The following is a 15,418-nucleotide window of genomic DNA, read 5'->3' on the forward strand; positions in this document are numbered from 1 at the left end:
TTATATGAGAGCAGGAACTGTGTCTCATTCACTAAGGACAAATAAGTATATCTTTTAGCATAGTATCTAGTACATAGAACACCCCAAATAACTTTGAATTCTGTTTATTTATCTGACATTAAGATAATCCAGAGGAGTGTCTTAAATTATAATTTGGAACAGGCCCAGGTGCTAAAGACAGCAGGTCCTCAAATTACACTGTTTCATTCAACATCCTTTTGTCAGGACTTTCATGACATGCCACAGGGACTTAAGTCTGGTCTGTATCAATTAGCCTATGGCAAAACTGGTTTCATTTTACATGGTTTCGACACAGTTCCAAGAACCAATCAATGAAGTTAAGTGAGGTTTTACTGTGCATACTGACTTGACATTTTCTTTCCTTTTTGATGGAGTGAGGGAAGGGTGGTAACCTTGATTTTTTTCTGAGCTATATCCTTTTATTTGTTTTCCGAGCTATATCTTTTTATTTGTTTTAATTATTGATTACTTTGACTTTCCAAATCCTCAGAATCAATTTTTGTACTTTTGTAAAAAGCATTTAAAATGGTGCCTGGCACTTAGTGAGTGTGATATAAGTATCATAGATGATGGAAAAAGATGTGTGTAGATAGAAAGGTAAATAGGGAGGAAGGAAGGAAGGAAGGAAGGAAGGAAGGAAGGAAGGAAGGAAGGAAGGAAGGAAGAAAGGAAGGAAGGAAGGAAGGAAGGAAGGGAGGATGGAGGGAGGAAGGAAGGAAGGAAGGAAGGAAGGAAGGAAGGAAGGAAGGAAGGAAGGAAGGAAGGTCCCCTTATTTGTCCCCTTATTTGTGAGTAGACTCTGATATTCCCTACCAAAGACAGAAATAGTCACGAGCCCTCTGTAGCAGGAGACATCTCACCAGAGTCCTGAAGATTCATTTCCTTGCTTGGCTGAACTCACATGCACTTTGCCTACTACATGTGCTACAGTCACACTGACTGCTTACTGATCTCCTAGGTAACACTGAAACAACAAGCAAAAGTGGATTATAGTGAGCATTGGTTTAGCAGGCAGAGACAGGGCCTAACTCAGAAGGAGGCTGGTGCCATAGAAAGCAACTCTAGGATGTCTTCTGGAGTCCTCAGACCTAGTCTTCTGGGTCATTCTCCTGCATGCGAGGAATAACCTAGTGCACGAGGAGGAGCTGGGCATGTCAGGTGTGTCCACTCGCTGGACTTGGTGTAGGCGTCTGTGATGGAGGCACAGTTTCGCCCACCATGCATTCCACCCTCCCTTTTTCTGTTAACAACCTTTTGTTGCCCTTCTAGAGATGCTCTGCTCTCCCTTTCCACAGGATTCAGGCAGAGCTGCACTCATCTCCCACCAGACCCAGAATGACCACTCGGAGTATGTCATCTTCTTGACCATGTGATTGGGTTGAATGGATACAGCTCAAACTCATCTAGAGTCTACCTGAAAATTTAACAGACACCCAAAGTGATAGGGTGGACAGACGAAGGAGAATGGAAATTGCCCTATTTCAGATATCTTTCCTAGCCCTAGAAAGGTCATATGTGGTGGGAAAAAATGTAGTCAAACTAAGGAGGGAGGCAGAGTGGTGTGGACACCAGATAGAAAGTACTAGTATCATTTAAACCCCAAGGTGTCAGTTGTGCCTGAAGCTGGATTTGCCTCTTTCGGCTACATGCACCAATAAATTCATTCTTTAAAATTTAATCTTATGTAAGTTAAAGTTTCTCTTATTTGCTTCCCCCAAAAGCCCTGATTTCCAGAGTGCCTAACATGGTCTGTTCACCTGGCCGGCTCCTTCATCACTCATGGCTGAGGTGCTATGGATCTATAAACAGCTCCCACATTTCTGTCCCAGTGGTTCAGGGAATTGCCCCAGGCTCCACTTTGCACTTCCCACTCTGAACCCTCTTGATCTGATTCCTTATCTCTGCTCTGTCGGGTGATCTGGTACCAGATTGCTTTGCATTGACGCTTCATGCTACATTGAGCCTGGCCTCCTATTTCAGGTATCGCCCTGTGTATAGTTCCTCCAAAACCCTCAGCTGCACCCATTTAAGCCCATGGGCCAGTGTCCCCAATGTCTGCACCCAGCCCAGGACCAGTAGGCCAGACATCTCTCCATAGGCAAGAACCACTGAGCTATTTTGTCTCCTTCTGTGGGCTTTGCCGCAGATCTCTCCAGTCCCCATAGTACATGTTTGCTTTCTTTTGATGTAGCTGTCCTTGGCTTTGATTTATGTTACTCGGGAAACTCAAAGGTCAAAACCTCCTCTATTGCCCACCAGAATATTCAGACTATTTTCCCCAGATTTGGTAATAGAAATTTTTGATGAGAATAAGCTTTTATAAAAATGTTGGTCATTCAAATAAGGTAGTCTTCAAAAGCTACATTATATAAGGCACTCTGGCTACATAAAGAAGAATGGGAGGCTTTCAACCTTATGGGAGGGTGTCCCTCTTACGGGCTCACTTGTGTCTCCTCAAAATTCATATGTTGAAGTCCTGATCATCAATACCTCAGAATGTGACTATGTTTGGAGATAAAATCTTTACAGAGGTGCTTAAGTTAAAATGAAGTACAAGGACAGAGGAGAGATTGTTTACACAGGGGTAGGTTAATTAGAGAAAGTGACTGTGTTAAGAACAATGAAGTAGGTGTCTTATTGAAGAAGGAAATTACACTTATGGAAAGGGGAAGGTGGAATGATCCCTGTGGTGTTGGGTCAGAACTGGAGATGGCAGTGTGAACACATAGATTTCAAGAGGACAGACAGAGGATGGATGGATAATCGATGGACAGACAGATAAAGAAAAAGAAAGTAAAAGTGTACACATGTAGATGCTCTCTCCTCTGTGCACACGGAGGAGCTGGGAGCAGGGACACCGAAACAGCAGTGAGCACAGCGCATGCCTAGACTTTGGCCTCAAAACACCAGTCTCCACTCACAGGCCCCAAGGACCCTTGGATAAATGTCTGATTCCAGAGCTGGACTAGGGAAAGTACAAGATAAATCTGAAATCTGTTTTTGTCCCAGAAAGTAAAAAAGTGACCAAAGATGTTAGAGACATGTTACATCAAAAGGACCCAGAAGCCAGCCTGAAGGGACTCCCACTAGCCAAATGTGGACTAATATAAGCATAAAAACAAATGTACTAACAGGTTATAACCCATTTAATAAAATAGAAACTTCTGTGTCTACGCTGATAGGAATAAAGAAATAAATTGCCAGTGTAAGAAATAGTACAAGATATTTACCTCATCTTAAATGACCTCTTACAAAAGGAAAGATGCCTGGGTGGCAGACACCGTCAGAGTCGATAGTCAGTGCTAACTAACATCATCAGTAATGGGACAAATCTAAATCTGAAGCCACCTGGTGGGGTGCAATGACAAGAGCACAGCATCAGTTCTGCAATATTTGTGCCAAAGGGGCACGGCCTAAATCCGACCAGGAAGACACAGCAGACAAGTCTAACTGGAGACACATTCTACAAAATAACTAGACTCTAATCTGTACAAATGTCAAGGTCACAAAACTCAAGGAAAAATTAAAAAATGATCCATATCACAGGAGACAAACAAGATATGACACCAAAACTCAAAGCACATTATTCCAGATGAATATTTAGATATTCAACTAAAGGACATAATTGGGCCATTGGAGAAACCTGAAGGGGTCTGGGGGCAAGGGGTAGTGATGTATCAGTGTGAATTTCCTGACTGCGGTTCTGTGAAACAAGGTCTTTTTACAGGAAATACACACTCAACGTCTGGATGTGATGGGCCATCATGTCAGCAGCTTACTCTCACGTGCTTTAGAAATGAAGAGCAAATTACTTGTACTGCAACTTTCCTATAAATTTGGGATTGTTTCCGGGGGAAAAAAAAAAGGTCAGGGACGCAGGACAACTGCCCGGACTCTTCAACAAATCTGTGTCAGGAAAAAGGAATAGATTAAAACGAGCAGATGCAAACACGGTCCTGGAAGAGTTTCAAGTTAGGATAAACAGCCATGAGGCACATTTGGAGACACTTGGGTAATGTAAATACAGTTTATTATTAGATGAGACAAAATGTGTTGAAATGGAAAAGTGGAAATCATTGACTGGAAGAGAAAAAAATAGCAGATAATAGAATAGTAGTATGTATCATATGATCTCATTTTGTGGAAAAAAGAGAAACACAAATAAAGTTCTGCCCTTAGCACTAGTCCTCACTGAGGGGTAAGAATATTGTTTTATTCTCTTATTTTTGCTTGTCTTTATTTTCTAATATACATGATGTAATGCCCTGTTTCTGTAGTATTAGAAGATGAATTTTTAAAAGATTTTATTTATTTATTTATTTTTAGAGAGAGGGGAAGGGAAAGAGAAAGAGAGAGAGAGAAACATCAATGTGTGGTCACCTTTTACACGCCCCCTACTGGGGGCCTGGCCTGTAACCCAGGCATGTGCCCTGACTGGGAATTGAACCAGCAACCCTTTGGTTTGCAGGCCAGTGCTCAATCCATTGAGCCACTCCAGCCAGGGCAAAAGATGGATTTTTAAAGTAAAATTTAAATCACAGAATTAGGGGAAAGGAGTCACTACGGTCAGTCTTCACGACCTTGAATAACACATTTGTATTACCTGGTACATGTTGATGTTACAGGAGATATTTCGGCAAAGTCCCTGAAGCCTCCCCTTGTCTCTGACATAAGGCACTGACTACTACATGTTACTGAGGGGTGTGCACGGCTGAGTCAGCTCACTCTAACACCATATAGAAATGTCTGTTATCTCACCTGTAAAATGGGGACTAATACCTGCTTCAGAAGCTTACTGGGAATATTAAATGAATGAATATATTTGTAAAGTATTGAATAAATTATGAATAAAAATCAATAGTATTTCACACAAATACAAAATTTGTCATTAACTCTGTTTTTTTTGTTTCATGAAGAAAATAAAGCAAACAGATACAGCCTCTCAGTTCAGATTAGCATATGGTATTCATTTTAATTCATGTTGTACCTTCTGTATGCTAGGTATTAATCTAAGTACTTTACAAATATTAAATTTTTAATCATCATAATAACCCTGTCGGCAGGGTAATCCTATTACCTTCCCCATTTTCCAGTGAAGAAAAGTGAGCCACAGAGAGGTTAATTAACTTGTGTAAAGTCACACAGCCAGTAAGAGGCAGGGGCAGGATTAGAAGTAGGCAGCACAAGCTCTCAACATCAACCCATGCAGTCGCTTGTACCACCACATACCTAAGAACAGGAGAGAACTCCAATTTACACACCAATAGCTTTCCAAAAGTTCACTTTGTAAGCTGATGTTTCAAGTTCTAATGCATTTCCCACCAAAACAATATTGCAAATTAGGTTTGGCTCCTGGGCCAAGCTATATTTAACCCACAACATCACCAGTTCAGAGCAACTATGATCTCAAGGCCAGTGCCCCTTCGGGCAGAGGATGGTAAATAGGGTTGTATCTTCCAGTTCAGTTCAGAGCAGTTCCTTGTGGTTGCACAGACACTGTCCGGAGTAGAATTCCAGAGAATTCTGAAGAGTTCTGAAGAATTCGACTGGAGCAGGAGAGCATATGGTGCTGGAAGAGGGACCCCTAAACTGGACATTTGTCATCTCTGTTCCAGACCCTTTTAAGCCCTGACAAATGAGCTGTGAGCTAAGGCTTATGACCTTGTCTTTGAATGCTTCTCCACCTTGAGCCCTGAGGAGCCTAGGGTGCAGGGAAAGGGGACAGGGCAAAGAGGGGAGGGGAAACTGCTCTGCTCCAGGATTCTCTGACAGTGCAGGAGTGCCTGGGGAAATCAGTGGCAGGGACTCCTCTGATGGAGTGACAGCAGCTGTTCAGAATTACGGGTAACTTGTAAGTTGAGTCGTCCTGCATCAGAATGCTGGCCAAGCCCTTCCTCAAACTCGCAAACATCACCTCAATGAACCACAAGCCAGCAAGAATAAGGGAGGCAAAGTTTTGATATCGTCTACTCTCGTGGCATGTTAAGAAGTTGTCAGAATGGTTAAATGACTCATTCCAGGTCACGCAGTGAGATTAGAATAGCAGTTATAAGCGACACATAAAAGCTATGTCAGAGAGAATGAAAATGAGTGCATAACCCAGCCCAATGACCCCACAAACAAGCTTACATGCAGGATGAGTAAAGTGAGGTTTGGGATGGGTGGGCCCTCGCTCATTCTGGTGAGGGTCTAATGTCAGAGAGACATTAGAATGCAAACTAAACTCAGCATGGGGTTTGCTGAGGACTTACTTCTCAAGATAAACTAGAAAAAAATACTCATATAAAGCTAAAATTGAGTCCCAAGCTTGGTTGCACTTGGGAGAGCACTGTAGCCCAGCAGGGCCCCGAAATGTCACGTCAGCTTTCGAAGGCATTTTACAGTTGCTGCAAGAGCACTGCTGGAATAATGCCAAGTGGCTTTAGAAGCAGCCCAGTCCCTTAGACAGAGATGACACTGCCAAGAGCAAAATAAAGAAGAGCCGTTGCCTAGCTGGGCATCTGGGTCCCGCAGCTGCCAAATCATATCCATTAACCATGCCAAAGTAATCCACAGAGAAATTCCCAATGAGAGGACCAGTGGCTCAGCTAGAAAATTGCCTGTGATCTAGGCAAGCAATGGGTTCCTGTTCTCCAGAGTCTGCTGAGATTGCCAGGCAATGGAAGGCAAGTCGGTAGAAAAATTTCAGCTCCTGCCTTCTTGTTCATAAAATGGGTACTCTACTCGTGTGTGTGTGTGTGTGTGTGTGTGTGTGTGTGTGTGTGTGTGTGTGTGTGAAAGAGGGGATGAGAGAGACAGAGACAAGTAAACATAGAAGGCACTGAAAAGCAATGATAAGAGAAATAACAAAGTTTTTTTCTACATTGTCCAGAAGACAGAGTTAACATGATTAAATGAACTAAAACAGGTGTGGATTAAAAAAAAAAAAAAGATTGGCCATTTCCGGGTCCCTCCTTCCAGTATGACAGGAGACTGCAGCACAAGGACCGAAACCCCCCCTTGAAGAAGAAAAGGCACACCTGGTCCGCGAGGGAGAACAGAGGAAGCAAGGCAAGAGCTCAGGAAGGTGGGCCAAGCCAGGCAGAAGCTCTGCTCCCACCTGCACAGCTGCCTTAGGCTTTTCTTCTTTTCAGATTGTTGCAAGAAAACAGATGGCTACAGAAGCCTGAAATTTAAATTTATGAATGGAAATTTGAACAGATGTTAGCAATCAAGATGGCATATAAGAATTTTTTTCATACCATGTTTACAGCCCAGCCTCGTTCACATCAATGGGAGAGAGGTTCATAAAAAGGGTAGTTTTTGATCTCAGAACAGCATGGATCCAGCATGGTGATTATGTGGCACAATAACGGAAATGTTGAAAGAACAAAGGAAGACAACACTAATAAGCTCCCTGCATAAATGTTAAATATTTATCTAAAAATGATAAAATGTATCTGTAAGAAAACCATTAACCCATCAAAGTACTTTCTGTGTTTTAAGTAGACAAAGTTCAAGTCCAAGGTTTTAACAAGTATCTGTGAACACCTACTTACTTGAATTCTGTTTAGACTTTTGACATAATATAAATTGTTTGTTTTGTTTGGTTTGGCTGAAGGTCCTGGACCTATGAGCTCTCACTAAATTTCAGAGAGGAATTGAGTAAGAGGCTGGTAAGGGCACAGAAGATGTGTGTATACATTGTCACCCAGTGCTGGGACCTGGGCTGGGCACTAAGGGTGGGTGACGAGTGGCAAAATGAATCACACCTGGTCTGTGTCCTCAACACACTTAGAACTGAAGGCAAAAGAAGGTGCATATTACACATGGCTGGGTAAAGCTATGTGTTGAAGGCTATAGGAGTGAAGAGAAAGGAGTAAGGTTGGTGGGGTCTGGATCGGGACAGGGATCCAGACATGCTTAGAAGGGAAGAGTGTAGAGGCAATGGCCATCTGGGGGATGAGTATACTATAATGTACTGTCAATAAGCCATTTGTTACGTTTTCACCTGGGTTCTCCAGACTTGGTGGCCCCTTGGGCTCTCCAGAACCTGATCACTTCTCACCACTCCATCCCCCATGACTGTCTCTCTCCCTCAATACTGCAGTGGCATCTCCCCAGTCTTCCTGCTGTGTTCCTGCTGACATCCACCACCCGCAACCAACCTACTCTCAACACAGTATCAAAGCAACCCCTTTGAAGCAGTGGTTCCCCAGTGGGCTCCCTGGGCCAACAGCAGCAGCTGTCCCTAGGAAAGATGTTGGAAATGCCACCTATACAAACTCTAGAGGCAAGGCCTGGAAACCTGTGTTTTAATAAGTTCTCTCGGAGATTCTGATACCTGCTAAGGTTTAAGAAGGTCTTAAGAATGCTTAAGAATTTTAAGCATAGACCAGATAACGCCACTTTTTGGTTCTAAATCCCACAACAGTCTTCCAAGGTCCTTACATCAGCTATGAGGACATACAGGTGCCATCTGGCCCAGGCACCCTTCCCTTGCTGCCCACCACTGTAGCCTCCAGGTCACTTGCTTCTCGGCCACCCCGAGGGCCTTAGCACCTGCTATGTCTTGAGTTCCTGACATGCTCCCCAGTCCCCAGAGCTCCTCCCTGACCCATCATGACTTAATCCCTCACCACCTTCAAGCCTCTGCTGAAATGTCACCATCTCATCGCTGTATTACGTATTTACTGTCTGTCTCTTCCCACTAGAATAGAAGTTTGTTGAGAGCAGGGACTTTGTTTGGCCGGTGCCTGTATTCCCAGGGCCCGGAACCATGCCCGGTACGCAGTCAGTGCCTGGGAAACCTTCGGTGCAGGCGTGAATAAAGAGACGGGCCGTGTTGATGTCCTTCCAGATGCTAAGTGCGCCACCTCATTAAATGTGCATCATCGAATTCCCACAAGCCAATGTAGGAGCTGTTACTATCTTTATCTTACAGGTGAAAAAAAAAATGAGGTAAGTGGGGGGAAAGTGATATATTAAAAAAAGAAAAGGACTGAAATGGGTCATCGGAAAAGATTTTTTATGATTCCCAAGTTCTGGGTCTGACATGGAGTCAAGTGCATCTACATTTTCTACCACCTTTACTGCTTTTCCTTGCAGTTGGCCTGCAGAGAGGAAACCTCAGCCGAGTCTGGCATTTACGTGACCAGAATATCACCAAAGAGGCAAGAGTTCTGCTCGCAGTGGCCCTGGACAAGCCTACGCGCGAAAGAACTCCTGTTTTGTTTGCTATTTTCTCATTAAACACAGATAATAATTTTCTGAATATTCAAATAGTTCCTACTCCTTTACCCAATTGCTAAAAAAACCCCAGTACATACTGTATGTTATTAGTGTCCTGGCAGAAGTGGATACTTTAACTTATTTATTAATTTGCTCAAAAATGAGCTCTCTGTGATACATTATGGAGATTTTTCCCCTCTGCAATTTAAAGATTATCTCCCTGCTAAGCATCTGCTGAAATGAAAATCCAGTCCTAGGACCAGAGCTGAAGCAGGAATCTGGTAATGGTCCATCTGAAAGAGACAGATGGTGCGGGAAGGCCAACCCAGGGCCATCCTCCCTCTCTACTTACCTCTCCAGATATTCTCGTCTAGTCCTGCGGCTTTTAATACCATATACGCGCTGTTCACTCCTCTGTCATCAGTTGGGGCCAGGAAGGAAAATAGAACACGGGAGGGTAATGCATAGAAGGGATTTACTCCAGGGAATTAGTTACAAAGATGTTGGAAGAGCTGGAAGAGCAAACTGGGGAGGGTAAAATTACCCAGAAAATAGCAACAGCAGGAAGCTGCTACCCTCCCTAAAAGTGAGAGATAAAAAGGGAAAGTAAGGTTTATGAGAGTTTAAGACAGTGGGAGTTGGGAACTTGGAGAACTGGTCCCTGGGAATTCAAACCATAGACAAGATTCACTAACGTAAAGCAGGGAGAGGACAAAGGACTCTGGCTTCTCTCTTCCTGATGACCTTTAGTCTTCTGCCGGTACCTTCTATTGGCCAAATTTTTCCAGAAGCCATTGGCAAAGAAGCTTGGGAAATGTAGTTTGCATGGGTCATCCCTCTTTCCACTCTAACTTCTATACTGAGTGGAGCAGGGAAAGAGAAGGGAGTAAGTCAGCATACCAACAATGGACACTACTCCTAAATTAGTATCTCCAGCTCAGACCTCTTCTCTGAGCTCTAGCTTCATTCACTTGTTCACCTGACATCTCCACTTGGGTGTCTAGTAGTCCTAACTTAATGCAGCCCAAAGGGAACTCGTTTTACCGGCCAGCCCTCCCCATATTGCCGTTCTTAAATATGTGATTCACCCAGCTCAGCCAAAAACGGGGGTTCTCATTGCTTCTGTTCTTTCTTTACTCCCCACTCCTTCCAACCTTTTACAAGACCAGTTGATTCCACCTGCCAAAGCAGTTCCTCTCCAGTCTTCTCCATCTTTGCTATTACCACCTGAAGCCAAGCTGACATCATTTCTCCCCAAGGTGACAATCGTGGCTTCCTAAGTGGCCATGCTACCTCATTGTGTCTCCTTATTATATACTGCCCAGTGGTCAGTTCTTGAAGATCTGGAGAACAAGTGTTTATTAAGTCAGAAGTTTATTCTAAGTGCAACAGGAGCCACTGAAAGGGAGTAACATAAAAATCAAATTGTAAATCTAAATCTATTGTAGAAATTAACCTACCTTCCTTGAGGAGAATAAAGTATAAATGAACAAAAATGTAAGGCAATTATACACCTCAGCCTTTTTATTCCACCTCTTCCACACCATTCAGCCTTAACCTCTCAGAAATCTCTCTTGACCAGGCTGTAGTAATTACAGTTGTTCACAAATATCCCTTCTTCCTCTGATGGGAACAAAATAGGGTGGCACTTCTCAGTGGCCTGGAAGTCAAATGTGGCCACACAAACTGCTTTGGCCAATGAAATGTGGGTGGAAGCAACATGTCACTGCTGGGTGGGAACATTCAGAGCCACCAAGTGCTTCACCACTACTTTCCCACTACCTCAGTGATGGGCAGCCTTCCAGATAATGGCCACTCCATTGGCCTGAGGGTGACAATTATTCAGAGAGCTGCCAACCCATAGACACATCACATGAGCAAGAAATAAAGGTGTGCTGTTTTAAGTGGCTAAGACTTTAAGATTGTTCCTACAGTGTGCTCAGCCTATCTGGGCCGATGCAATCTTTCAGTTGCTTACATTGGCCTGCATCATGTCCATCATGGAAATTGCGATGGACTGATAATTCCCACTTATTTTATTCGTTGATTTAGTTTCCACTCTGCACCCCTCTTGAAACCCCATGAGGGCAGCATCTCTGTCTATCTAATTCACCACTGAACTTGGCAAAACCCATTTTGCCAAGGCTACGGCATTTAATAAGCTCGTGCTCAGTACAACTGAAGCCCAAAGCTGAAGAACCAAAGCCTAAAGCTTCACTCCACCACTTGCGTGTTAGAACTTTTGCTTGGGTTATACCCTTCTAGCTGATTCTCAGGAAACCCAATTGCTCCCAAGGCGACCACACTTCCTTTGTCAGAAAAAGCCCTGCTACAGACCATGTGCAGTAGATAAACAAAAAGGGATGAAATCTTAGAACCATAAATCATTCAGTATGAAGTCAGCCAGCATTAGGAGGGTGGGACAAAATTCATGTTAACACTGTTTTTACCACTAAATGGCAGACAGTTGTTCTACCCCTTTTAAAGTGTCCTATACCAGCAAAATCTAATTCCCCAGAAATGGCCAAATCTCAAATTTCACTATTGCAATAAAATATTAGCACTGAAAAAAGCCTTAGTGATTGCTCAATTCATAACACTCCACTTATCATCTGGCATGATTACTTTTAATCAGAAACCTCTTGGGGTCTCATTGCTGTCTGGAAAAGCTTAGCAACTCCAGTCAAAGCTTCTGTTGCCTGAAGTCACTGCCTTTTGAAACCCAAGGTATTAAAAATGCATTCTTCTACCACTCCATTTTACAATATAATTCTAATCAAGCTATGAAAAAGATCCTGCTCATAAATTTAGCCCTGCAATATTTTCAGGTTTTAATATCTTTCCTCCTAACAGAAGTTTTCCTTAAGGTTTCAAAATGTCCAAGCTAGTGAAGAAATAAGCTCATAAAAACCACTGTGGTGTTGTTGCTGCACCTGTTCTCGTGTGAACCGGCATGATGGGTGGGACCTTTTATTTCTTTAGGGCAACCTGAGTAAGGTCACTGATTATGTTCTACTTATCTAGCTTAGTTTCCTAAACTCTACACAACAAAACTATATCCTTGATAAGCAAGTGCATTTTGTCTGCTTTGCAAGATGTGCATTACAAACTCACTGAACAGCCAATCTGAAATTATCAATGTTTAGCATCCACAGATGGCAATTTCTGCAAACTTGTCCAACCTCAATTCAGTCGTATTAACCAGGTCCTAATCCTGAAGTTCAGGTACTATTTACTGTGGTTGAAACTTTTCAAAAAAAGTGAGCTCATCTCATTTCCCCCCATAAACGGGACAGTTTAAATATTGCAGGTCTCTCAAACACAAAGCCAAATTCACACAAAGGAAATCATTTACATGTGGTTAAGGAAACAGGAAATTTTCACGTTGGCTTTAATATTTATAGTCGACCAAAATTTTTCTGAACTCGGTAATCATAACTAACATTTTTTATAGCACTATTTATTGCATCTTAAAATTAAAAAATAATAAAAGTAGGCAGAAAACATACAGTTGAAGAAAACTGGATGTCAGTCTATACAATGATTTTTTTTTTTTTACTTTCAGCATGACAGACTTTATTTTGGCACTTTAACAAATATTTTGCTTTACAGCAGTGACAAAATATTTGGCAGAATTTTTCTCTTCCTGGCATAGAGTTTCCGAGCAGTTGTTATTCTATGAACTGGGTTTCACTATGCTTTGCATTGTTAGAGGTATGCTCACCAGATTCTTCACCTTGAAACCGAGGGGTAACATGCAGCTTCAGATGGTGCTATCACTTCCCTTTAACCACTCCCATGCAAATTTGTTCTGTGAGTGATGGGGCAGGAATTTGAGAATTAAGGCCATTAACAATTTAAGTAAACACTGGTCCATGTGTTGCTTTACATTTCTGTAAAGAAATGAGTTCTGTGGCAATTCCAGGGAATGTTCTCTAAATGAAGTACTCATATTTATTTAAAGTAAATTACATGTTGCAAAGGTTGATGTTTTTGCCATCTCCTTCCTACTTTGGAAGCTCACAATGTAAAGCAAAATTAATGGTAACATAGAAAAAGGCAACGTTCAGTTAGAAAGCAGTACCCAGGCCGGGGACCCTCTTTCCCTCTCCCGCTCACACATCATCGCTTGCTCACAATTTCCACCCTAAGCAGCGAGACCCTCTGTTCATACAGAGAGCCTCCCTGCCTGCTCTCCTTCCCTGTGGTGCGAATGATGCTATTCCATTTCGTAGTTCTTCGGTTAAGCTTCAGAAGAGATTTGGAGCACAATTTCAAAGGTAAATCAATCTATAAAGCTAAATCTTAGATACCGACCTCAGGAAAGCTCCCTTCAGTTCTTTGGAATTGATAGCCCTAAACGTTGTTTGCAAAAGCAGGCATCTGTCTCAGTACTGCCGTCAGCTCTCCTGTAAGGGCCGCAAACATCACCATTCCCACCCTGGCAGTCTTCTAACATTTACACCCCAATACACACAAGATGATACATTTAGAATTCCTCTGGCCAATTTGGAAGTGAAGCTGTACCAGCCTCTAATGAGGAGCTCGTCGGTGGTGATGTACAGATGCTGTGGAACGCTAAGAAATCAAACCCACGTCATCCTGGACAGCGGACGGTCAACGGCAAAGGGGAGATGTACAATTTGATCGAAATGTACAAAATTTATAACAAAATTTATAACAGTGACATTTTCAATTATTAGGCCACATGATTTATTCAGTAGTTTTTATGTTCCCAAATTACAATTTATGTCTATGCATAAGTCTACAAAAAAGTTACCATTAGAATTGTCTGTGCTTATAAAATACCAACTTTTTTTTAACTGTTATATATACTCATTAACACCAGTCTGTGACGAGTTACATAGAATCATAGGCACTTCAAAGGCTTAAAAAGACGTTTACAACTTAAATGCATTTTTTAAGAACAAAAACTGATTTTTCCTTAAACCCCTACTCGTACCTTCAAATTGCAAGAAATTAACAAATACAGCGGCCAAAGGAATCTGCAGCAACTTGTCAAAATACTGTTAGCATCTTTGGGTTTGCTGAGGCTTGTCAGTAACTCACATCAAATCCTCCCAAAAGAGGATCTGATTAGATTTGACTAAACAGTTTTCTGGTAATAATCCAATTTTACACATTAATTTGCTGTTGCAAATCTGCCTGAAGCTATAGGTAATGAAAAACAAAGCAAGTGTAAAATGGATAGTCCAACACTTAAAAATTTATACAAAGTGGAGGTTAAAGTTTACATATTTGAAAATCACATATACACTAAATTACCGTTATCTGAATTATCCAAAGACAAATTGCACCATAACAGCTACAAAAGGCAGAGAGTTTTGTTTTCCAGGGGACACGAGGAGAGAGCAGAGGAGAAGGGAACGACAGATAAATTAACAAACTAAGACCAACCTGGCTGGATCGGTCGGAGACATGCGGACACAAATCAAACAGCTTTCCTCTTTGAACCACTGAATAAAAACAATCATTCCGTATTTGCGCATAAAAGTTTAAACTGATTCCATGAATATTGAGAATTTTCATAACATAATATTTTGCCACTGCTATTCACAGAACACTGCAGATGTTAAGTTGTAATTTTATGTTCTAAAGAAATACATGAAAAGTTTTAAATACAATGGGATTTTTATCATTAAAGTGCCAGAATGGCTCTTCAATGAAAAAAACAAAAAACAAAGGTCTTCATTATTCTATGCAAAAGCTTTATTTTTAAAAGTTCAGTGATCTCATAAATAGAGACACTAAGTGGGAGTTTCACGCGTAAAACTCCTTAGTAGGTGCCTTCTGGTACGCAGCACTGGATGGTTTGCGCTCTCCAAGGTCATAGCTTCCTTCATCCTTCTTTCTCATGCGGTACACCAACAGCAGGATGAGGAAAATGGCAAAGAGAAAGCCTATCACGCCACCGGCAATGACAGCTGAAACACACCGAAAGGGAGATGACTTTTAGAGGAGATTCAATGGTTGCAGAAATAGCTTTGTCAGGCCTGTTGTCAAAACTATTTTACAACACTTTCATAAAAGGCTTAATTTGAAAACCCCCCAAAATGTAAAAACTGGATTCAATGAAGCAACCAGGGAATTGTGCAACTCTGACATTCCTCAAAAAGGAACAATACTTTCTTTGATTTGTATTAATAGCATCACCCAAAAGCCTCAA

The 15,418-nt window shown here is 42.0% G+C and overlaps 1 protein-coding gene across 1 annotated transcript in view; it reads right to left on the reverse strand.

Moving 5' to 3' along the window:
* Positions 1-14,943: 14,943 nt before the first annotated feature.
* Positions 14,944-15,418, reverse strand: part of SDC2 (syndecan 2) — a 108,547-nt gene continuing 108,072 nt past the window's right edge. Inside the window, exon 5 of the mRNA XM_037131103.2 lies at positions 14,944-15,176. Within this exon, the coding sequence (XP_036986998.2) occupies positions 15,013-15,176 (164 nt within the window). The 3' untranslated portion in view covers positions 14,944-15,012. The remainder of the gene's footprint in view (positions 15,177-15,418) is intronic.

The sequence above is a fragment of the Artibeus jamaicensis genome, unplaced genomic scaffold, assembly GCF_021234435.1.
Source record: "Artibeus jamaicensis isolate MK-2021 breed Jamaican fruit bat unplaced genomic scaffold, CSHL_Jam_final scaffold_916, whole genome shotgun sequence".
Lineage (NCBI taxonomy): Eukaryota > Metazoa > Chordata > Mammalia > Chiroptera > Phyllostomidae > Artibeus > Artibeus jamaicensis.